This window comes from Miscanthus floridulus, chromosome 1, assembly GCF_019320115.1.
Source record: "Miscanthus floridulus cultivar M001 chromosome 1, ASM1932011v1, whole genome shotgun sequence".
NCBI lineage: Eukaryota > Viridiplantae > Streptophyta > Magnoliopsida > Poales > Poaceae > Miscanthus > Miscanthus floridulus.
The window spans coordinates 44,087,912-44,113,254 of NC_089580.1; the positions used below are offsets into that span (position 1 = coordinate 44,087,912).

A 25,343-nucleotide genomic window follows, 5' to 3' on the forward strand; every position below is an offset into this window, starting at 1 on the left:
ACGTGGCCTGGCCGTGGCCCACCACTACCGCACGATCAACCACTACCACACGATGGGCGCAGGAACCGAAGCGCCACCGCATGCAGGCGGCTCCCCACTTCCCCAGGCCAGACCTAAAGGAACCAGAACGACAGGTAAGGATAGACACCGACTGACAGGTAAGGAAGCGAAGGGGCGCCCCATGTAGGCCACGCCGACTCTGTCACGGACAATGAGCACGGGTCCCGGTCGGACATTTCCGACTGAAGCTCTCCGAATCCCGTCACTCAGGTCGTCAGAGTCCCGGTCAGACGTCTTCGACTGGAGCTCTCTGAACTTTTCATATGCATGTTTCAAATGTTTCAACTGCCTTTCAGACGTATGTTGCAATTGTTGCATCTGGATGTTTTAAAAGTAGATCGGGTGTTGCATCTCCTTCCTTGCTTTCTGCTACCTTGCCTTGGTGTCCTCCTCCTCCCGGCGTCGGCTGGGCATCCGCTGCCCCCTCCCCTCTTTCTCGATGCTGGTGACGTTTAGGGTGGCGCGGGCCCCACGTGGGCGCGCAAAATGGCTGCAGGCGCGGGTGTCCGGACGCCCCATCCGCCCAGACGTCCGGGCGCTAGCAAGCCCGCTCTTGCTTTGCGAGTCACGAGTCACAACACTAGTAGTACTTGCCAACATCCCTTCGAACCTCCCAATGTTTCCTCTAGGGCTACATACAAGAGAGGATCCTTAAAGCATAATCCTAAGCTTAAAATGCTTGCATGTGGTAGTTTTCCAAGATACGGAGGCCATAATTTACGATTTTTCGACACTTATTGTCTTATGGTGGCACCCTTAGATATAAAATATCAAGTGTCAGCTCTTTTACTATTTAGGGTGTCTTTGGTAGGAATACTCCAAATTGTTCCTCTTGGAAAATAAGAGATACCAAATAAAATCTGTTTCTGGAGCCAAACAAGAGAATCCCTAAGTCAGAACTAGAAGCGAAATTGGTTCCTCTCTAAAAATGTTGCTTCAAGAAACCAAATTCCTAACAGGCCTAGAATAACTTTTAGGCCCCCTTTTCGAACAGGAAAGCAAAAAAAAAAAAAAAAAAAAAAAACAGTTCCACATGAATATAGTTGCAAAACAGAGGATTGGAAATACACAAAACACTTTTAGGAATGATCACTTAGATAGGCCATACAAAAAATATAAGATTTTTACCAAGAGGTTTGAGTGGATACTAAATTTCCTCCAAAACAGGAGTGAAAGAAAAATTCCCTAGACTATTTATATACTCTATTCGTGTGAACCAAAGTCAATCAATAGCAATTCCTATAAGATTCCCAATCCTATGCTTTTCCTCCATTTGTCCAATATATATAAACCAAAGGAGGCCTTAATCAATAAAAGACAAACGTTATATAATGATTCGCTCAGTCTCCGACCTTACTTAAATGAGATGTGCACAAATCTACCCTGTCACACAATTATACTTAATCTTGCACTACATTCTTTTTTTGGGAAAAAAATGGATGTAAATAGCCAGTTAGATCAACAGGATTTTATGGAAGTAACAAGAAACTATACTAAAATCAATAGCAATTCTCATCAATGCAATCGTAATCAGCAATGGCAATGTGGCATCGCCAACACCCCGTGAAGGAAAGAAAGAACTGCAAACACTAGACATAAACAAAACCAATCCACATTAGAAGAAAAAAACTAATCCAGCTTGCTTATTATTCATCACATCCGGGGCTTGCTGCCTATTATTTCAAATAAATACAACAGCACAACTACAAGCGCTAGCTAGGTTTGTCTTCGCAGAATAGTAATATAATATTACAAAGGTGGAACAGGCTCAACATGATCCCTCACAATGTTCACCGAGAGAAGAACACTTTGAATACAATGGCAGATGACTCGTGTGCCATATATCAAGCCTTCTAATCGGCGCGAGATTGGCCAGCACGGGATGAGAGGATGATACCGACGATGAGACCATAAAGAGCAAGAGCTTCTGCGAAGATAAGAATCAGAATCATGCCCACAAACAACTTTGGCTGCTGTGCATTCGCCCTGGAGAGAAGATAATAAATCAGAATAAGATAAGAATGACACCTTGCTGGATATAATTATATAAGGTTTAAGCTGTAGAAAATTTGACTGTGTAAGAGAATATATACCCCCTGATAAAGAAAATCTAGTGCATACTAGCAATAAATAAAATAAACTGCTGTCTATAACGGGCATACTATTTATGCTCACTCTGAATAAACTTAGTACAAGAGAGCTCTAGAAGTACCAAAAAGCTAAGGTAACAAAAGAAACCAATTAAATTATTTTCCTGACATTCATTTACAAATATGTTAAAGAAGGTCAACTGGAAATAAGGCAAGGGTGCCAACTTACTGCAAACAAAGGCGAATATGTAGAAAATCTAGAGGCATAACAAAATGTATTCCCTGATAATAAAATATAGTGGATAACTGGATACAAGCAACAAATAACAGAAACTGGTGGGTACAATGGCATATTATTTGTACTCAACCAGAACTAACTTGGTATAACAGAGCTTCATAAGTACAGAAGCATAACATAGGAACAGAAATGAATAGAAGTGTTTGCATGCCCTTCATTGACGGAACTCATTAAAGCAGGTCAGCTGAGAAAAATCAAGGCAAATTGCTAGTGATGGTATTAGCATACGGAACGGAAGTGTTAGGGATTTCACAACAGAATTTCCTAAAACCCCAACAACCAAAATTACAAAAGGGATCCTTAATGCCACAGGTCCACAGGCCACAGCCCTTTAACAATTTCCTCCCTACCCATTCCCCAAGTCCAGGGAACATGCCTAGCTCACATGGAGCAGTGTAACAGATGAGTATCTTAAAAACTCCATTCCTTGGAACAGATCGTGAAATGAGATTCACATAGCTGGACTGAAGGAGTGTAAATTGTGAAATTCAAAATCAGAGCTAAAAACAGGTTTGCGAGGTATCAATGAATCCACTGCTATCTCACAATCTACGTAATTTGCATGTTTGAGAGATGCAAAGGAGCTAAAACTGGTAACCTTGCTATATGCAACTACTGAAGCATGCTCAATTCAGTGGAAGTAGTAACATAGCACAAATATTTGGTTCTTTGAGATTCGGGGGCTGCAGGACAGGGCCATAGATATGCCCTCCAGAAAGGCATAGTATCATGTCACTTGTCACACTCAAAAAATCCTTAAACCGAGAAGCATAGACATAGTTAAATGAAAATAACTCGTCTATAATATATAAGCATCAATCAACCTCATGAAGGTTTGCAAGGTCTCAGTGGATGAGCCACTACCGTACTCTAATTCGCAAGGTAAATGGACACACCAACCTCATGAATGAGCTTTTCTCTTGATTACAATTCCTCTAGGGTCAAAGATGGACAACTTTGATATACATAACTACTGACGTTGAAGTATGCTCAATTCAGAGAAAGTAGCAACACAATGTGAATCTTTGTCTCCTTGACGTTCAGATGCTGTAGAGCCACGGGGACATAGATATTCCAGGCACAAACAACAGCATAGTAACAGGTCAGGTCCTAGAATGACAAGCATAGCATAGCTAAATCAACATATATGACACACCAACTCATCTTGCCTAACACAATACTCATATTAATCAATCAAGCAACACAAGATAGAAAATCTAATCATTTTCATCAGTCGATTGACAAGAGTACAAGACAAAATCTGATCAATTAGCCTTGGAACTATCGTGATAGTTAGGCCAGGATAATCAAATCACCCATCCTACATTGCTAATTGCTTGATCTATCTTGACGGCAGTTTTAATTTTAACTGGGAATCAATTAGCACTATGATGACGATGTCAGTTAAAACGTGTAGGACATGTAGAAAGGATGGCAACTGCAATCAGAGTTAGTACAGTACCGGACTCCGGCGTCACCGACGATACCGATGGCCATGCCGGCGGCGAGCCCCGCGAGGCCGCAGGCGAGTCCGGAGGAGAGGTGCGCGTAGCCGTCGAAGAGGTAGTAGGACTTGGCCTTGGGGTTGATCCCGGTGGAGATGATGACGGCGATGATGAGACCGTAGATGCCGAGGACTCCGGCCATGACGACGGGGACGATGGACTTCATGACGAGCTCGGGGCGCATGACGCCCATGGACGCGACGCCGACGCCGCTCTTGGCCGTCCCGTAGGCGGCGCCCATGCCTAGGCATCATCAGAGAGAGAGGGTGAGGGGAGGGGGAGTAAGGAATGGATGGATCCCCGCGGGAAAGAGGTAGGGACAGAGATCTGATGGGTGCTTACAGGAGAAGACGAGCGCGGCGGCGGCGCCGAGGAAGCCGAAGAAGGGCGCCGTCTCGTCGCCGCTGAAGGTGGAGGTCGCCATGGGTGGAGGTGGAGGAGAGGACGGCGCGGGATCTCTTCTTGCTCTCGCCGGAGGAGAGGAGGGACGGGGTCAGGGTCAGGCCACGACGCAGCTTTTTCGCTTCGCTTGGATCTGCTTGCCTCCCCGTTTCTTCTTCTTCTTTCTTGTTTCTGTGGACTGGAATTGCCATGGCCAAGAACAAAAATACAATACAATAATACATCCGTCATGGGCCGAGATTGAGATCCCTCTTTGGACTAGGCCCAGGGCTACATCCGTCACTAATGATGACCTCCCTCTTTGGGCTAGGCCCATGCTCCATGAATGCAGACCGTGTTGGTAGAGAGATTGAGAATATATAGTCCCAAAGCAATGAGATGGTTTTTATTATACCTGCTGAATCATCTAGACACTCGTTCACAAAAAAAAAGAATCATCTAGACACTATATATAGAAATCATATGTCAAATGGATAATTTAAAAAATGTCTAATTGTGTGTCTTCTCTATCACATCTCTTCACATATTAGTTTCCATGGAGACATAGTTTCTTGTCTATATGAAAACTATTTTCTCATACCTCTTCTTTAATTTTAAAATCACATCATAATTTTGCTCAGTTAGCATCCTAACTAATGAATATAGAAACTATTCTATTTTCTAAGGTTTGGAGTGCCCTGAGGGAGAGGGAGGCGTAGAGTCAAACATGCCATGCACGCATATCAGCACTAAGCTACCTCCATCTCGTGTGGAAGAGACGAAGAGTACGGACTTGTGGTGAACAACCTAATAAAAGTTTTATACATTCTTTTAGGTTAACGGACCAAATGATACTCCTTGGTAAATTTAGGGTTGCTGGTGCGTTTTACTCTTATTTCAATCACATATATGGCCACACCTCACATGTCACTCACTAGCTTGGTGCTCTAAATGAGAAGTGCCTCCCAATGCAAGTGGGTAGCATTGAGCAAAAAAAATCCCATGCAAGTCTCCAATACTAGATAGAAGCTATATGCAATACGTACCGGGGACGGGAGGGCACACGGCAAAGCCACGAATACACTCGGCAAAGGGTTTGCCGTGTGTAACACTCGGTAAAGGGCACTCGGCAAAAATTTCATCGGCAAACTAACTTTGCCGAGTGTTTTTCGTCGGACACTCGGCGAAGACTTTGCCGAGTGCCCCCAAAACACTCGGCAAACATTTTTTTGAAAAAAAAGCATCAGCCGCTCCCGCTCTGGCCCGCCATCGCCGCTCGTTGGATCCACCAGCGCCTTGGATCCGCCACCGGGGGGGGCGTCGGCGCCCTGGATCCACCGCCGACGGGCGCCACCGCCCTGGATCCGTCGCCGGAGGAAGGAGGCACCGCTCTGGATCCGCCACCGGGAGCTCTGGATCCACCGCCGGAGGAAGGAGCCACCGCCCTGGATCTGCCACTGGGAGCTTTGGATCCACCACTGGAGGGCGGCGCTGTGGGGAGGGAGGGGAGGGAGAGAGAGCTGAGGCTGGATCTGGCTCTGGGCCATAGGGGCGCTGCTCCTCTAGGCTGTCGGGGAGGCCACCGAGGATCCTCCTTGCTAGGGCACCCGCCGGGGCTCCTCGTCACAGGGCCGGGGCTTCTCACCAGGGCACTCTCCGCTAGGGCACCTCCTCACCGAGGGCAGGCCTCCTCCTTGCCAGGGTGCCCACCATCGCTGTGGGGACAGAGAGGGCGAGTGTCGCCGCTGTGGAGGGAGAGAAGGCGGCGCCGCCGCTGTGGGGAGGGAGCGGAGGCTGCGCGCCGCTCGGTGTGGGAGAGGAAGTGAGCGCGCTCGATCCAGGCAGGAGAGGGAGGAGGAGGAGGCGACGCCGGATCCGGGCCGAAGAGGGAGTAGGGGAGGGCGCCGGAGGAGGAGGAGGGAGAGGGAGCAGGGGAGGGCGCCGGAGGAGGAGGAGGGAGAGGGGCGTGCGGGGTGACGGAGGGCGCGGTGTGCGGGGTGACCGAGGGGGCGGTGTGCGGCTTTTATTTCCAGGGAAATTTTTTTTTGCCGAGTGTTGTAGATCTAGCACTCGGCAAAGATTTTTTTTTCTTGTCCTTTTTTTATAAAAAAATATTTTATATTTCTTTGCCGAGTGTTGCAGATCTAGCACTCGGCAAAGCTTTTTTTTATTTTTTTTCTTCTCCTTCTTTTCCAGAAAAAATATTTTATATTTCTTTGCCGAGTGTCGTAGATCTAGCACTCGGCAATAATTTTTTTATTTTTTTTCCTCTCCTTCTTTTCCAGAAATAATATTTTATTTCTTTTTCTTTTTTTTTGACACTCGCAAACCTGCTCGTTGCCAAGTGTTTTTTTGTTTACACTCGGCAAACCCCCTATTTTGCTGAGTGTTTTTTTTTGCTGAGTGTTTTTAGCGCAGCACTCGGCAAATCACTTATTCGCCGAGTGCCCGAGGGAATACACTCGGCAAACATAAAAACACTTGGCAAAGAGCAGGATTCCGGATAGTGTGTTTTACTTTATCTTGCACATATGTTAATTTTCTTCTAAAAGTTTGATCAATATTAAGTTTCACACGCTTTGAACCAAAGGCAAAGCAAGTTAGAATTTGGAAATGATGAATGAAGCATATATATCTAGCTAGCTCCACACCTGCAAGTTAAGCTACGTACGTACTATATGTGATGATGAACAATCAATCCTAGCTAGCAGAGGAAGCCCTGAAGACAGTACATTTGAGTTGTCGACACAGTCACTAGTACAGTATTGTGTTTTGCGGTCCCGATGCATGTCGGCTGTTAGTTGGTAGATGTACGTACGGCGGCTGCCATGCATGCGCGCGCGCGCGCGCACACACCCCTTTGCTTTGCTTTGCTTTGTGCTTTTGCCGCCAATACGCATGGATGCATTATTACAACCTTAACCAGTAAGCTATATCTTTCTTTTTTAGAGCAACCGCCAGTACAGTAAGCAATCTCGCTCTTTTGAGAGCAACCACCAGTATATAATAAGCTCCCTATGAGAGGGTGCACTTCTCTTGTAGGTGTGAAAATTCATGGTGAAAATTTGATGATTTTTCAATTTTTTGAGGGTGCATCCGCATCCACAGGCCACTACGTAGCTTGGACACCGCATATGGCTCGCTACATTGTATTTATGACCTATATGACGTGGCAAAATATGACCTAATGTCATCTCATTTCCGGAGAGTTTTTATACGGGTAAAAAAAAAACAATTACATTGCTTCGTAATTTGTTTATTATACCAGGATATTGCTGCATGCAAGTATATTTTGACACGTGTGCCGGCTACAGATAAAAATGTACAGTGTCATTTTTGAGCTCCATCATCAGCTAGTTGAGTTGCTGTGTCATCAAGCATGTTTTTTTGGAAAGGTGTGCTGCGTCTTTTGTACGGCCTCTCCGATGATCCATCATATCATAGTCCAACTGTCCCCTGCGTGCAGCTTGCCACTGTTCTCATGCAGTGTCATGTACTGATGGCGTTCTTCACCGTCATCTATAAATGTCTACGGAATCCGAGACACAACTGCATAGCACGAAGTCCACTTTTTTTTAGCCCAGCACGAGCGCGGCATGGCCCGGTGACGCGCGGGCCCAAGCTGGCCCGGCCCGAGGGAGCAGGTCGTGCCTGGGCCGCTGCTTAGGCCCATGGGCTGGCACGGCACGACCCGGCCTGCGTCGGTCGGCCCGGCAGCGGCCCGGCCTCCCCCCCTCCCCCTCCCCACTCCTCCTCCCCTCCCCGCGGCCCAGCGCGGTCGGCCCACCGTCCCCGGCTCCCCCCTCCTCATATATAAGCGCACGTCGCGGCTGTGGCGGCTCTCACATCCGAACCCTAGCTCATTTCACTCGCCTCGCCTCGCTCTCGGCTCTCGCGGTCTCGCCCTCGCAGTCTCGCTCTCGGCTTCGTCCGCCCCGACTCTGGTGACATGACCTCGACGATCCACTTGCCGCCTGCGAGCAGCTCCCTACTTCTCCTACCTGATCCCCTCCCTGCTCCCTCTCCGCCTCTCCCTTCTCCCTATCCCTATCTTCCCTCTAGATCTCGGTGACCATGTGAGTTCGTGTCCCCGTCTGCTCCTCCTCCGCCGCTTGCCGTCCTTCTAACTGGTGTGTCGTCTTCTCTGGGTGGCCCTCGTCTTCTCCGACATCGGGCTCCGGTTGCGCAGGTACATCCCTAACCCTAACCCTAACCCCGCCTGCCGTCGGCGAGCAGCTCTCTACTACTCCTACCTGATCCCCTCCCTGCTCCCTCTCCGCCTCTCCCTTCTCCCTATCCATATCTCCCCTCTAGACCTGGGTGATTATGTGAGTTCGTATCCCCGTCTGCCCCTCCTCCGCCGCTCACCGTCCTTCTAACCTTACTGTCGTCTTCTCTGGGTGGCCGTCGTCTTCTTCGGCACCGGGCTCCGATTGCGCACGTACATCCCTAACCCTAACCCTAACCCTTCTCTTCTTCCATTGATGAATGGTTTATGATCTATTCTGATATATTGTTTTCCTCCTCCTCCATGTCTTTACGCAGGTCGGTAGCCGATGCGTCGTCCTCTAGCTGTGGCATAGAGCGACCAAGGCGGCCCCACGCACCGTTGAGGAACGATGCTGGAGAGCCCTTCGCGGTCGAGGGCGCCATGGCTAGTGCTGATGACGATATTGTCTGGCCACTCACCGGCAACGACGATCTCATCGCAGCAGGCCTGGCACCTGAGGACGACGACGACACCCAAGAGGACGCTGCTGCCTTGTTCGGTCTGGATGGCGGTGGTGGTGAAGGGGCAACGACGATTGGGCCCCCGGTCTGCTCCAACAGCTCAACTCCATCTGTTGCTGGTACTGGTACCTCTTCTAGAACTGCTGTTGGTAAGCGTAAATATATTGTGTGGGCTGATTTTGATGAGACTATGAATGGTAGAAAAATCTGCACTAAAGCTACCTGCAAAATGTGTAAGCATACTTTGTCTGCTAGATCTAATACTGGCACTGGGCACTAGAAATCTTGTAGGCAGAAAACTGATCAAGCTGCTAGGGTTTAGTCTAGGCTTGCTTATAATGCTGATGGTTGTGTGCATAACTGCGACTATAAACCTGATGTTGCTAGATCAGAATTGTGTCGCTTAATTGCTAGGCTTGATTTGTCGTTAGGTATTGGTGAGACAGAGGCCTAGGAGGATTACATTGTCCGTGCTCATAATCTTAGGTTTGTTAAAGTATCTAGACAAACCACCACTAGAGATTTGAGTAAAATGTTTACTGAACGTCATAATATGCTTAAGAATTTTGTGTTGTCTGTTGCTTTCTCTATTGCTCTGACATCAGACATTTGGTCTGGTAATGCTAAGGAGGATTACATTAGTGTTGTTGCTCATTTTGTTAGTACTGATTGGGAGTTACAGAAAAAGCTTATTGGGCTTAGGTTGATTAAGGTGAAACATACTGGTGAAAATATTGTTGAAAGAATTGCTTGTGTGGTTGAGGAGTTTGGTCTCATTGATAAGATTTTCTCTGTAACTCTAGACAATGCTTCTTCTAATGCTAAGGCTATGGAAACTTTGACACCTATGTTTGTTGGTTATTTGGGTCTTGATTCTACACCTGAGCCTGTTGATCCTTCTAAGCGTAAGTACAGTCTTGTGCATCAATGTTGTGCTTGTCATATCATTAATCTGATTGTAAAATCTGGTTTAAAGAGGTTCAAACCTTACACAGAAGATTTTAGAACTACTATTAACTTCTTAAATTCCTCTAATCAAAGAATTGCTATGTTTAAGAACTATTGTACTGCTCAAGGTATTAGACCTAGAAAGTTTGGCTTAGATATGGATGTTCAACGGAATGCTACATATCTTATGCTTAAACACTTGGTTCCATATAAGCATATTTTTTCTGTATTCATTAATTCCAATTATGGCTCTGAATTATTGTTTGCAAGGCATTGGTATATAGCTGAAAAGATATTAGAGTTTCTAGAACTCTTTTATAACTCCACTGTTGTTCTTTCTGGTGTTTACTATCCAACTAGTCCACTTATCCTGCACCATCTGCTATAAATTGCTTCTCATTTACATGTAAGTGAAAAAGATCAAAATCTAATTGCTGTTGTATATCCTATGAAGATTAAATTCTTTAAATACTGACAGCATATACCTTTGTTATATTCATTTGCATTCATTCTTGATCCTAGAGCTAAGATGAGAGGTTTATTTAGAGTCCTGGAATTACTTAAAGAGAGCACTGGTTATGATTATACTTCATATTATGCTGATGTGAAAACTAAAATTTACAAGTTATTTAACAAATATGAGAGAAAGTTTGGTGCAGCTATGAGTCAAAGGTTACACAGCCTGCAAGCCATACAGGTAAGAGAAAACAGGCATGGGGAAGAATCTTTGGAGGCCCTAGATCTGTTGTTGGTCCTTCCCCTGCTTGTGCCCCCACTTTATCTTTATCTGCTTCTACTACTAATGAGCTCTTAGTTTATCTGGATAGTGACAATGTCACTGCATATGAGGATGATTTTGATTTACTTCTCTGGTGGCGTGACCACAAACTAACCTATCCAATCCTATCTATAATAGCTAGAGATATTATGTCTGTTCCTGTTCTTACTGTCTCTTCGGAATCATGTTTTAGCTTGACAGGAAGGATAATCGAAGAGCGGTGACGCCGCCTATTGCCTGAAACTTTGGAGATGCTGGCCTACATAAAGGATTGGGAGTTGGGAGAGAGCAGATTACAACATACTATTGACAACCAAGAGCTGGAGGACTCCTTCAAGAATCTATACCTCGATGATGATGCAGATGGGGCTGCTGGTACTGCTGGTTCATCAGGGGCTAGGGCTGGTTCATCTGGGGCTAGGGCTAGTTCATCTAGGGCTGGTACATCTAGGACTAGGGCTGCTGGTAGTTAATCTGTTATCTCCATTTTGTATCTGTCATCTGTGACTGATAAGTGTGACTTGGGACCTTTGAACAATGATGGAAGAGTTATTAAGAGCTGTGCTGCACTCTTTTTCTCTTTCTAGGGTTTCTCACAAGGGTGAGTTTTATCTAGAAAGGTTTTTAATGAGGCAGCATTGCACAAACAGCTCATTTATCTTATATCCTTTGGTGCCTTTTGTTTTGTTGGATTTTGTCATTTGGAGTTTGCTAAGTTCTTGACTTAGAAGTTAGAATCTCTGTGTGATCAGTTTGTGGCTGAGTGTTGGTCTGTTGGATGAGAATGAGATAAATTTTGGAGTTTGCTCAGTTCTTGACTTAGAAATTAGAATCTGAGAAGAATTTGGTCATTTAGAGTTTGCTGAGTGTTGAATCTGTGATCAGTTTGTGACTTAGAAGTTCTTAACTTGTGAGTTGAGATTATAAAATTTGAATGAATGAATCTGTGCTAACTGTTGGATGAGAAGAATTTTGAGGCGACTTAAGATCACCGGGCTTTGGGCCAGCCCGACCCACAGTTCTGGCCGTACTTCGTGGGCCAGCACGACACGAATTATGGCTCGTAGGGCCGTGATTGGGCCAAAGGCCAAACACGACGCCTGGAGGGGCATGGCACGGGAGGCACAGCCACCTGCGGGCCGGGCCGGCCCGTTGGCCAACTATACCATCATCACACTATGATGCACTGATGGCCGATCTCATATCGTCCTTGAAGATTTTGTTTTGCTGTTTGGCCGCACTCATCTGGCCCACCTCAATTCAAATGTATTAGGATTGACTAGATGAAAAATTAACTAATTTTTGTCTCAATCTATTATAATCCACGTGGATTGAGGATGACATGAATGTAGCCAAACAAGCTTCAAATCTATTTCAATCCATATGTATTAGCATAGTTTAAAGTGCATCCAAATAAGTCATAAAACAAGTCTCTCTAACATATGACTACTTCCTCGGTGCTTATAATAAATGAATTTGTTGGACGCCGAGGGGTCACTGCTCAACACCTATGCGCTATGAAAGCATCCCTTTGTGGAGAGAGAGAGCACTGCTCCACACACTGCGTGCTGGTAGTGATGCCGATGCCAAAAATATTGGAAGCGACGCAACAACGATGCTTTAGTGCTTGAAGATTAGAAAAACTAACCCGCTTAAAGCTAGGTGACCAAGAAGCGTGAGACATAAACTTGGCTTCGTTTTTTTATTGGTTGATAGTAGTAGCGAACCCTGTGCTCAAATGGAGCCAGGGAAAACTCAAGACACTGATGAGATTGTATGTTTTTAAGCTTGTAGATGAGTGTGATGTGTTGAATATATACCAACAGACTTTCGGTTTTTGACTTTAGTCCCGACCAAAATTTGGTCCGAGAGTAATAGAAGATTTAGTACCAGTTGAAACCACCAACCAGAACTAGAATCCTCTGCTCAACGAATAATGCAGCAGACTTTTGCAGCATGGACATTTAGTCCCGGTTTGTGGTTCAAACTGGAATTAAAGGTTGCCTTTCAATCCCTGTTGAAACCACCAACCGGGACCAAAGGTCCCGCTGACCTTTTATCCCAGGTTTTGGCTTCAACCGAAACTATAGATTGATCATTTAGTCCCGGTAGGCTCCACCAACCAGGACTAAAGGTCCCTATCTATATATACCCGCTTCCACTGTCCTCCCAGTCTGAGACACACCGGTCAAATCTTGGTCTTTGCTTATTGTTCATCTGTGTTCTTGCTTTGGGGAGCAAGTTCTTGCTTTCGGCCGTCGGCTTGATCTTCAATCTTCTAAAGGTTAGCAACTTCATCTTCTAATCTTTTATTGCTAATAATGTAGATCATTTCATGCTTTAGTAATAAGCGTAGAAATATTCAAATATGTGGTTTTTTAGATTAGGAATAATAATGGTGGATTTTATTTTTATTTATACATCATTTTTACATAACCTCAAACATTTATTGTTTTCTAGATCTTTGTTAGCAACATTATTTCTTGATGAGAGTTAATAATCGTTAAAAAAATTATGTGCAAAATGTTTAAGTTACTTGGCATGCATATATGTATGTACATACATACATACATACATACATACATACATACATACATACATACATACATATATATATATATATATATATATATATATATATCTTGATGATTTATTTTTTATATGTTTCTCTAATATATATTGTTGCAGGGTATATTTATATGGGGGTTCTATATTTATTGGGATGTTTTTTTCAGTTTTTTTAGTTACAATGAATGGCGGTGAACTTCCCCAGCCACAGGAACCAGGTTTCCACCCTGGCGATCTTCCATTTGCGCTATCGCCAGATAGGGCCGTTCTGCGTCACCTAGACCCATCAATAGTATGGAATATTTTAAGTTTTGCGTGCTAATATAATTTTTTGCATATATACATTCATTCATAACATGATTGTTGCATATGTCACAGACTATAAAACCGGTCAAGTGGCTAGAAGCAGCACTATGGCTGCTCGGGGTGTGGGACATCTTCGAGACGATGACAAGTGAGGTCATGAATGATGGAGACGAGTTATGGACGTGTAGTCTCGCCTTCTACATCCCCATTAGGTACAATAATGAGGTGTGCCAGGACATCATGCAGACTGGCCGACAGTCGCTGACTAAGATAGGCGCCTAGATTGATGTTGTGCCACTTTCTTTGCACGCAATTGAGCAAATTGGCTACCGTATGCCTAATTTCTAGTCCTTTTAGATGGAAGCTTTACGTGAGCATAGTCTGGACGTGCCGTGACTAAGCGAGAGGCATGCAACATTCAACCATATGGATATGGTATGTCGTGTATGATATGAGAGTAATGTTTATTTATTCTTATTATTATATGAACACTTTCTGATATTTTTTGTTTGTCCGCTTGCAGGTTTTGCTCTATGATTTTACGAATGCTACATGTGGCTTGTAGCCCATTCTCACGCAAGCTCTTAAGCCACTGGGGTATGCCTGGGACTTCGTGGAAGCAATGGGCCAGAGGACGACATCTGGCATCCAGTATTGCATGAGATTTAGGCAGAACCAAGTCATCGATAGTCCATCAGTAGGCTACATCTATGGGATGCCATGTCCTCGGCATTGTGAGGCAATGGAGAGTGTTGTAGTGCGGGCCTTGCATTACATAAATAATGACCATAGTTACATAATCCGAGACATACGCTACTGGCAGTGGAGACAAGCTAGGGTTGTAGGATCCATGTGTTAGTTAGGTTTATTCGTATTGTTATATTTAATTAGGTTTATTCAGATGGTTATGTTTAATTTGGTTTATTTGTATAGATATTTTAATTATGTTTGTATGCAAGTTAATTATATTCATTAGATTTATTTGTATGGATATTATAATTATGCTTGTATGGATTGAAATTTAACTCGTGTAGGATTGAAATGCATATACAAATAAAAAATTAGAGAAACAATCAATACAAAAGTTATAGATCTTGAAAAGTTATATAACTTTGTAGTTGACAACTTTTTCATTTAAAGTCATCTTGTCAAGGAAAGCTATGCTCGAAATTCTGTTTGAAATTAAATTTTTAAAGAAGTTTGATTTTTCTTTTTAATCTCTGGCTAAAACTTGTAACTAGTCTTTTTCCGTGATACTAACTTCAAATTTAATGATTTTTTCCTTAAATTTTTCTAAATTCATGCTCTATTAATTTATTATGTTCTTACAGCTTTAATTTTAGTCATTTTTCATGTAAATTTGTTTTATCAATTCAAAATTTGATTCTTAAAAAATGGCAACTTCAAACAGCATTTTGTAGAAGTAAATGAATTCATCTGGGAAATTCATAAACATAAAAGTTGTAGAACTGATCAAGATCTACAACTTTTATTTTGGTCATTTCTTCGTCCGATAATGTGGTAGTGTACAGTGTTCATAAATTTATTGTATAGTTATAGTAACTATAAGAGGGAGATGTAAATTTATGAACAATATACACTACTACTTTGTCAGATGAAGAAATGACTAAAATAAAAGTTGTAGATCTTGAAAAGTTACACAACTTTATAGTTGAAAACCTTTTGATTTGAAATCATTTTGTCAAGGAAAACTATGTTTGAATTTCTAAAATTTGAAATTCGATTAATGTCCTCAAATGGAGAAATGACCAAAATGAAAGTTGTAGATCTCAAAAGGTTATGCAACTTTGTAGTTAACAACTTTTTTATTTGAAATCATCTTGTTAAGGAAAACTATATTTGAATTTCTTAGATTTGAAATTTGAATTTTTAAAATCTAACTATAATTTATAGCATATGTTATTAAACATTTAAAGGATATGAAAGCAATTTTGTATTGTAATTTTTTGAGCTATATTTTTTACTACGTAATTTCTAATTTTTAGCCTATTTATATTAAAGGATATGTTAAAAACTGTTGTAAGGGCGGGAAATGAAACTGTCGGGTAAACTATAGTTTCGCTACGTGCCAAAATCTGGCTTTAGTCCCGAGTTGGGCCACAAACCAGGACTAAAGAACTTTTAGTCCTGGTTGGTGGCCTAACCCGGGACTATAGGGTTCTACCGTATATATACGGGTGTTCTTTCTTCTTCTTCCCCGAAATTTCACTCACCGTCGCTGCCACGCCGTGCTTGCTCAATCCCCCAGGCCGTCATCTGTGCCCGCGCCCTCGCCGTCGTCCATGCCGTCGACCTCGTCGTCGTTCGTGCCTGTGCCCACGGCCTCACTGTCGTCCGTGCCGTCGCCGTCACCGTTGCGTCGCCCACACAGTCGCCCTCGCCCTCGCCGTCGTCTGCGCCCACTCCTCCGTCCTCATCAGTGCCTCACCGTCATCCTTGCCCTCATCTCTGGCCTCGCCCTTATCTCCAGCGGTGCTTTCGTCTCTAGCCTCGCCTTAATCTTCGGCCTCGCGTGCCCTCGCTGCTGCCACTAGGTGAGCGTGCCAACCTGTAACACCTCGGATGTTATGAGCTTACTTAGTACCTAGGTTAATGCCTAAGGGTAATTAGTAAAACAAGTTTTTCGGTTTAAAAGTTTAAAGGACACATGGAATCATAAACGAATCTTGCGTGACTCGCTTTCGTAAATAAAACGAACAAATAAGTGTTGCTAGTCAACTTGTCTCGGTGCTTAATAACTTTTAAATAATTTTGTGGACAAAAGTTGTTTAGGGCTTGTTTTGAAAAAGTATGAAGAAAGTGCTTAAAAATGCCTGATAGCAAATAAATAGCGAATGACTTGTTTATTTGATTAAGCATTAAAAAAAATTTATAAACAAAAATAAAACATAACTTGTAATTGGTACTTAAATAAAAATTAATGTACATATTGTGTAGAGGAAAATGCAACTGTTGAACTAGTGAATAGATGTTGTTACATAGTATTTTTGATGGCTCAGGAATCAAATTAGAATTTAAATTTTGATTAAAATTCTTAAACGCTAGCGTCATGTTTTGGCACTATTGATTGCACCTTTGCGGATGTCATAGCATGGTATAGTTCGTGTAGTGGTTTGATGTTGCGTTGTTACTCCAAAAATTACCCTAACCTCCTTAGATCACGCTGTGAGCCATGTCGTTGGCACTCTGTTCGTGAATCGGTATGCCTATAGCGAGTGATCTCAGCCGCTCACCTCAACTACCTCGTCTCGCTTGCTCTTGTCCGCACGCTCCACCTACTCGATGTGCTGCTGCCTCTGCATTCCTGCCTCTGCTTGTCTCTGTCTGCCTCTGCTTGCCTGCCTCTGCCGACCATGCTGGGCCCCTACACGTGCCATGCTGCGCTGTGCACTGCCCTCTGCCTTCTAGTGGAGGCCGAGCCCTCGCGCTATTTCTCTCTCTCCCTCTGCTTGCCTCTACCGAGCCACGCGCATGCCATGGCAGAGCTCTAGAACTCACGGCCATGCCGCCAATCTCGCCCCCACGTGCTCTCTCTCTCGTTCGCCTCCAGCTGGTTCGTCACGCCTAGATGGCAACCACCCATGCCTGCACCTTCCCCAGCACGCAACACCCTTGTCGTTGCTCAAGTCGGCTACAAAGCCCACAACCAATGCATGCACGCCATGGACGCCACGACCGCCCTCCCTTCTGGTCCAAAATTCATTGTGCACAAGGTATATCCCCCCAATTCCTTGAATCCCTAGCACCATGAGGAGGTTATATAGAGCCTCGAAGTGGATTGGAAGCCATTAGTTCAACGGTGTGCACATGTGTGCCATTTTCTCCACTGCCGCCCGCCATGACCATCGATTTGAGCTCAGCCAAGAACAACTCCTTCACTCTCGTTTTATCTTCCCTATCTTCAACGTTTTAGCTTCGTATTGATGTCACGGTATCTCCCACTAAGTAGGTTCACAGTGGAGCCCTCATTTGCTGGGAACGATGATGACGCCACCGTTGCAGAGCCTTGGATCCACCATGCACGTGGCCAGCACCTTCCACGCGGTTTTCACCGGAACCAATCCTGACGTGGCGTTTGTGGTGAGCCGCCCTTGATCCTTCCTCGCCTCCCTGTTTTCCCCGTATTGTCATCGCTTCACTAGGTCGGCCTTGTCGCTGGCCACCACGCGTAGTCATCCCATGGACGCTGCCATGAGTGTGTCCATGACCAGCTCGGCTCGGAGCACCCCCCAAGCCAAACACGACTAGTAGCGGAGAAAATGACCTTGACCTCCTATGCCCCGCATGTACGCCGTTGGGGTGGAACCAAGCCCGACGCCCTCTCCGTCGCACGCGTCGTTCGCCATCGCCCCTGCACACCTCTGCCACACATGGTCGAGCCACCACGGGGCTTCTTTGGTGGTGCTGTTTGCGCCCACCGGTGCAGCGTGACCCCACAAAGCCCCTACGCCACCATCTCACCGTAGAGCCTTTCCCGACCGAGCTTGGCCACCGAACAGCCACAGCACGCTAGCGTGCTCTGCTCTAGTGCTCGTGAGGACTGGGGAATGGAGAAGCCAAACATTTCTAGGATGCTTGATACAAATTGGATGACTCATATAAATAGTGCTCTAGATCTCGAGTTGGTTTTCACAATACTATAGGGTCTATTATGCAAAAAGTGTGTCCCCGCCTAGGCTCCGAGCTAGGCCAGCCTTGCGCCGTCCCTGGGCCTGGTGCCGTGCGCCCCGCGTGGGCCGGCCTGCTCTGGCTTGGCCACGCCGGTTGGCCGCATGGGCTGGCCTCCCGTCGGATTGGGCTGACTTGGGCCGTAATGGACGGTGAGCCTTTTCCTTTTTTCACTTTTATTAATCCCTTTTAATCGGTTGTGATTTGTAAAATCCATAATAAATCAAATAAAAATCGTAAAATGACAAATCCAATTTTTGTTTAACTCTACATAGATTATACTACACAGTGAACGCATAAAATCACATGCTTTAGTGCAAAATAATTTGCCTTAAAAATTAATGTATTGTTGTTGTAATTAATTAAATTAGTTTCCTTGCTCCAAATGCTATGAATTTTTTATGGTAGGTTCATCATATGGTTAGGTGCTCACTGTAATTTTTGTAGCCTCGTAGGAATTAGTTTGTTAAGGTAACTAAATGAGCCCTAGTCCAAAAGTATATAGTTAATCAATCAAATGTAAAAAATAATTGAGGGTTAGTAGAACGAAAACATTTTCTAGAACAAGCATTACTTGGCGACGTGATACGTAGATTAGTATATTTGTCATTAAAGCTAGCTTGTTAGTTCGTATTATGTACTCGGTTTTAATAGTTGTTGTTGCCTTGTTAATTATCTTTTGCATCATCTTTGCATCGCATTGCATACCATAATAGGGACGTCGATGGATCGCGGAGTCATCAGGGGTAGCTAGAAAGATGGTGCTTTGGATCATGTCACAAAGATTGAATGCTAACTTTTAGTTATATTTTATCCAGGCAAGCCCCAGCGCATAACCCCTACTTTTCTGCACTTTATATTATATTTGTGCATTAAGTTTCAAGGAGTTGAATGAAATCCACTTGCATATAAATATATTTATCCTATGAGTCTTACTAGTATGACAAGATCGTGTAGATTGCTATGATACAGGACTCTGGTAATTCGAGTGATTGCCTGTCACTCGCGAGAGATAGGAAATATATTATTGTTATTACTATATTATTATCACATGGAATATATATGAATGATAATTGAAGACCGGGTAGAATGGTACTTTGGATCTGGACTTGGTTTGGCATTCGATCCTATTATTGTTCCGCCTGTGTCGGTTAAGGATCGGCCGTTGCATTGGATTCTAGACAGGTCACAGATTTATTATCCTGAACACATACTTGTATATGGACGCGGGAAGGCTCATTGCTCTCTTGTCATAGGTTCTGGCTCTTTCTGGACTGACTGATTGGAGACGGGGATGGTGGAGGTCTAAGCACTGCACTGAGTCCAGAACTCAGGAGCGAGGGCTTAGAGTCCAAGTTTGAACGGGGATCTAGACCCCGTGATAGGAGGGTAGTGGGTTGGTCCTGCTTGTATCTAGGGTATAAGCAGGGTGTGTGTTTTAGGGTATCTAGCTGGGCACATTGATTCACGAATCGCCGGCGATCCGGTATGACTTGTCTATAATCTAGCACTGTAGTAAGAACTAGAAGATGAAAGATGGTAAAATAATTCTGATTGCTTACCATCTATTTGAAAGTAGCACATGTGCTTACATAGAATGGATAGTTAATAAACTATTGCTGACTGCTAATAAAATTGAATATAAGGACGCACGCTTAGTAATGCTTCCTGCAGATGTAATAAACCCACAAGCCAGATAGCCTTGCATACTCTTGAAGTCCTTTTCTTTCCTTCTGTCGAGTAAGTCTTGCTGAGTATAATTTAGTACTCGGGGTTTTATTTTCCCCTGTTGCAGGTGACAAATAGATGCTAGAGCTGACCCTTGTGTGTGGATTCCTCCTAGTGGGCTCAGAGAGGATTCATTTACGCTGCGATCATAGTTTTTATTTATAACTCTCACTAAATATTTTTATAAATAGAAGTTTTATAATCTGTTGTCATAGTTTATATATCAATACTTCATTATGTCGGGAATAGATATTTATTTCTGCTATAACTCTGATCACATGTTTATATTTCGCTATTAAATTAAATTGTTCATAACTCTGATAACATGATTCCATTCCGCTGTTATAACAATAAATATTATACTTGATGTTGCATGAAAAGTGATGTAAGAAATGGCTAAAATGTTGTAAGCTTTATTCTCTTATTTGTGATTCTGATGGAAAAATATAGATTTCCGAGTTCTTCTCAGGGGTGTGCTCGATGGAACTACGTAATTTGGTGTGCTCCCTTGAGTACTTAGTGTCTAATGGAAGACAAGTACTCCTGAAAGGCATTAGATTAGGCGGTTCTGCCACACAACCACATCGATCTCATCCCTTCCTGTTGTGTGAAACCGAGCACTCAACCATGAAAAATATATATTTTTTATATAAATTTGCTTTAGTGATATATATTTTGATATATCAATTTTAATATATATATATATATGGACAGATGCTGAATTTTAATACATAGGGTTTATTGATGTGAATTTTGGTATAAATAGACTTATAAAAAAATTGACTTCAGTGACATACATATATGAATTTTGGTATATAATAAATATTGACTACAGTGATTTGAATTTTGATATATACGGTTTAGTTATGTGAATTTTGATATTTGTAGACTTATGAAAAAATTTAATATTGCCTCTAGTGATATGATTTTTGATATATTGACTTTAGTGAGAAGAGATGGCTGGACGTAATCGTCTCCCTCCGCAGTAAGTCATAGGTTTTAGCGGTTATATAAAGTGGATGAGATTCGATCCAGTGTTGCTGAATTTACCGTTTAATCATCCAAGCATAGTAAGCAACTCTATATGTTTCCAATAAATTAATATGTCAAATACGGTTGTATAAATATATTTTCTAATATGTATATATATGTGATTCTTAAATGTACCGTAGGTAATTGATCCAATCATTTGGCTTAAAGAGACAATCTAAATTTTTGGGGTTCAGAAATTGGTTGTTCAGACCTTTCATGTTGATAATGGCTTTTCCATCGCCGCTAGGATGAGTAGAGGTGTTGTATAAATCTCAGAGATGAGAATAAAGGCACCTCAGCAGACTATTGCATAAAAATATGTTGTCATTGCATGTATAACTAAGCTTGCGAATATTGGGTACACCTTGCCTACACTATCCTCCGTGCTGATACAAGCTATAAATGCGGACATGCATCATGATGTTGAGGGCTTTTGTGCAAGCATTGCTCGAAACAACCGAAATGATGTGGTAAAGTCGAACTCAAACTCATAACTTATATCTGGATTTGTTGTTATATGTTGCAAAGCTTGGTTCTCATAACCTTTTTTCTGCCAACACTTATAGGTTGAGGACTATGACTTAACTTACAAAGGGTGCAGTTTTGAAGCCATTCTAAACCAGATAATGTATCAATTGGGTTATGATTGAAAATATGCTCATGAATGACCAACACTCACTATGGAAGGATTTCAGGCAAAGCTGCTTGCGACTAAGAGGGGAGACCCACCGACTTGTCGAGCACCGTTAAACGTTGTTAGTAGACCCTGTGCTCGTAGTTGTGAAACAAGGGAGAGTACACTAGTTAATGTGTTGGTCTTCATCAATGATGTTTTTGATACCACATCGGTGACCTACACTTCACCGAATTGAAAATACGAGAAAGTCAACTTCATTAGGTAGCGGTGGTGACATACTATGTTTGCATGAACTTTGGGGAGTAATTGGACATGTAGTGTGTAATGACTTGGTTTAAATTTATTATGATTTGTATGAAATTTGATTGTGGGATGGATGATCATTGTAATATATATATATATATATATATATATATATATATATATATATATATATATATATAACATCTTACTTAATTAGTTTCACTCTTAATATGTATGTACAATATTCAATGCAAAGAAACTGTAAAAGAAAAGAAAAGAAAAAAAGAAAAAAAAAGAGACATTCAGTCACCAACCTGGGCTGGAGGTCTAATATGTGGCAGCGCCTGAGGCCCGGGCTGGATTTATTACCTGTTGGTATTACCAACCGGAACTAAAAGTCACAAACCAATCCCGGTTGGAGAGACCGGGACTAAAGGACAGGCCTTTAGCCCTGGATTAGTAGTTCTGGTTGGGGTTTCCCAACCGAGATTGCTCCTGCACTAGTAAATGTACGCCAGCGCGGAGCCCGCGCAAACGCTCTGGGTCGCTGAGCCTTGGGTCTGCCACCTGGTTGATAGGGTCAACAAAATGTAATCAAGTGATGCTTAATTAACGATGTAGTATAGCAAGATCGATGACAACTTCTTTCTAGTAGCTAGGATCTGATATTTTTCTAGCATTATTGTACACTTACACAATGTGGAAGGCCTAGAGGATGACGGTGTGTCAATGGTTAGTTCCTTCTATGTTGCATCATTGCTCTAGCTGCTATACCAATGGGCTTACCCTTCTTAGCTTCCGTGTGGCTAAGGTTCTGTTAGGATCAGGTAAACTTTATATATGTTGCAACAGCCAAGGACGAAAACCAGCTAATAACTTTTCATAATAAGTTAGGTGTGGTTGATGAATAGTTAAAAATGAGCTATAAGCTAGACTATAAGCTAGGTTGTTTGATCAGCTAGAGTTTTTTTTTTCTAGCAACAAATTGGATCTAAGTATAAGTAGTAAAGAGAGATGGGCTAGGAAAACGCCATGGCTATGCTTCACCAATGCATGCAACCTAAATCTAGAGATCTACTATTTACCACTGATGGCAGTACCATCTAATTAATATGTATTTAATTTCTTGGACATATATAACCTCAAGATGTGGACCCCGATCCTACTATAGCTATAGCTATTGCATGCAGTAGTCTTTTGTACAGTGAACCCATGAATATATATGCTACTGAGATACTTATTTGTCAAGTGAAAAATAAAGTGCACTCGATCAATTAATATCATCAAGGCCAATAATAGCCCTTCTTTTATTTTTTTTGACGGGGATAGGGTATTGTACATTCTGGATGCATATATACGTGCATGTACTTAAAACGTGCGGTATATCATCAACAGCCAAAGAACCAAAGTACATACCGCTTTTTTCTCTTTTCGAAACGTACGTGGACCCGCCTGTCTGTATGAATGCATACTTACACACGAGTAGTACTATATATTTTCTGGCGCACATGCGGCATACAATACGTACGATATGATATGATACGTGTGTAGTGTAGGCTTTATATTACTTTACATTGCTTGGTTGGACAACATACAGGTGCAACTGAAAACATCATCCACATCGATCGCGCGCCGGCCACAACAGTATTTGCACGAGCGAGCCATATATCAGTGAGAGATGGTTGCATTGCATTGTGTACGTGTGCACATCTAATCTAACTTTTATATAAAGCGTACGTACATCCAGATAGATCGATGGTGAAATGGGTACACATCATACAACGACACTTTCACTAAAGTTGTGTGACCACACAATAACGGCACAGGGCTACAATAGTATGGGTTCACCGGCCAATTGCTGTACAGTGTACTGCACAAACGTTTTCTTTCTTTCTTTCGAAATCAAAAGGATTAGGCCGTCCGGACGGCTTTAATCTCCGGACACAACTTGGCGGCCTAACAGCTTCACATCCCTCTATTCACGGAAGGTAAAGTACCAACTTCTCTCCTAAATATCCGTATTACTCGTCCGCTTTTCTTTCTTGTTCACCCGGCATCGCTCGCTCCGACTTCCTGCTCGTCGCCCGGTGCCGGCCACCCTCTCCACTGCGCCCTACCGCATGTGTTAGCCTTCCTATGCCTGCGGAGCCCAATATGCCTGCTCCCCCCTCTGTCACACACTCCCTTCTCTCGTCGCGCTGCTCTCTCTCCCTCTCTAGTTGCTGCTCGCACGCGCGGACAAGGCCGATCGAGCCTGAAGCTCCCCAGTCGCTGTTGCTCCCTTTCCTTCTGGACCTCTCGCGCCCCACTCCTAGCTCCACGAACGACGCCTTAGGCTCGTAGTTCCCCCTATGCATGCTCGCCGAGCAAATCCCCCCCCCCTTTCCTGCTCATCGCCGCCATAGGACAATAACCGTGGTGAGCCGTCCCTGGTGGCCCTCCACCTAGCCAACCATGCTACCTCATCATCCACCTCGCCTTCCTCCATCTCCTGCAAGCACTCACCAGGGTGGATATCTGCCAGCACATTGCCGACGCTAGTGCCGCCCTCCGACATGCTACTGGTATGCGCGGCCGGCCCTACACCGAGCCTCCATTCGTCCAAGTATCAAGTATATGTTGTGCTTGAAAGCGAATGTTGCAAGAGTATGTTTCGAGTGTTTCAGATATTTCAGAGGTATGTTGCAAGTGTTTCATATGGATGTTGCAAAAGTAGATCGGGATGTTTCATATGTTGTAATGGTTATACACGTATGTTGCAAGCATCTGTTCCAAATGTTTCATATGTTTTTCAAACGTATGTTATAAGTCCGTTTATCTGGATGTTGCATATGTTTCACACAAACGTTGCAAGTGTTTTATGTGGATGTTGCATATGTTTTTCAATGGCTTTTTAAGTGTTTTCAGTTGTTTTTGCAAGTGTTTCAGTCGCATATTTTAAGTGTTTCAAACGCATATTTCAAGTGTTTCATCTGTCTTCACACGTATATATGTTGCAAATGTTTCCAAAACAGATCGAGTGTTGCTGTTGGGGACCCACCTGCCGCAGCAGCCTCTGAGCGGGGGAAGCAGAGGGGGCGCGAGCGGTCTCCGTGTGGGGTTAGGAGGCGCGTGCGATGTCCGGACGGCGTGGGCCCCCACGTGGGTGCGCGAAACAGAGTGCAAGCGCGGGCGTCCGTACGCTAGCCCTTCCTTTTTTATAACTTGTACAAACGACGTTGATAGATGCATATCACCGGAGCTAGCTTGCCACGTACACACACACATATGCATAGCTTAATGAACTTCCTTTTACTTTGTTTTATTATATATATAAGAAAATATCTTATACTATATATGTACTTTTTCA

General features: G+C 43.5%; 1 protein-coding gene across 1 annotated transcript; it reads right to left on the bottom strand.

Annotated features, from left to right (window-relative positions):
• Positions 1-1,656: 1,656 nt before the first annotated feature.
• On the bottom strand, positions 1,657-4,523 carry LOC136481853 (V-type proton ATPase 16 kDa proteolipid subunit-like). Its single transcript, XM_066479133.1, has 3 exons — positions 4,296-4,523; positions 3,911-4,196; positions 1,657-2,046 (listed from the first exon to the last, which is right to left on the bottom strand). Exons 1-3 carry the CDS (start codon positions 4,375-4,377, stop codon positions 1,914-1,916), a joined length of 501 nt encoding a protein of 166 aa, XP_066335230.1. The 5' UTR covers positions 4,378-4,523; the 3' UTR covers positions 1,657-1,913.
• Between the last annotated feature and the right edge of the window lie 20,820 nt (positions 4,524-25,343).

What these genes read in the sequence shown, in the direction of transcription:
- LOC136481853 (XM_066479133.1), bottom strand. Translation starts at nt 4,377, where the DNA reads ATGGCGACCTCCACCTTCAGCGGCGACGAGACGGCGCCCTTCTTCGGC. An exon ending in CGCCGCGCTCGTCTTCTCCT is followed by an intron (nt 4,197 to 4,295) that starts GTAAGCACCCAT and finishes GATGATGCCTAG; the next exon opens with GCATGGGCGCCGCCTACGGG. An exon ending in GTCGGTGACGCCGGAGTCCG is followed by an intron (nt 2,047 to 3,910) that starts GTACTGTACTAA and finishes TCTTCTCTCCAG; the next exon opens with GGCGAATGCACAGCAGCCAA.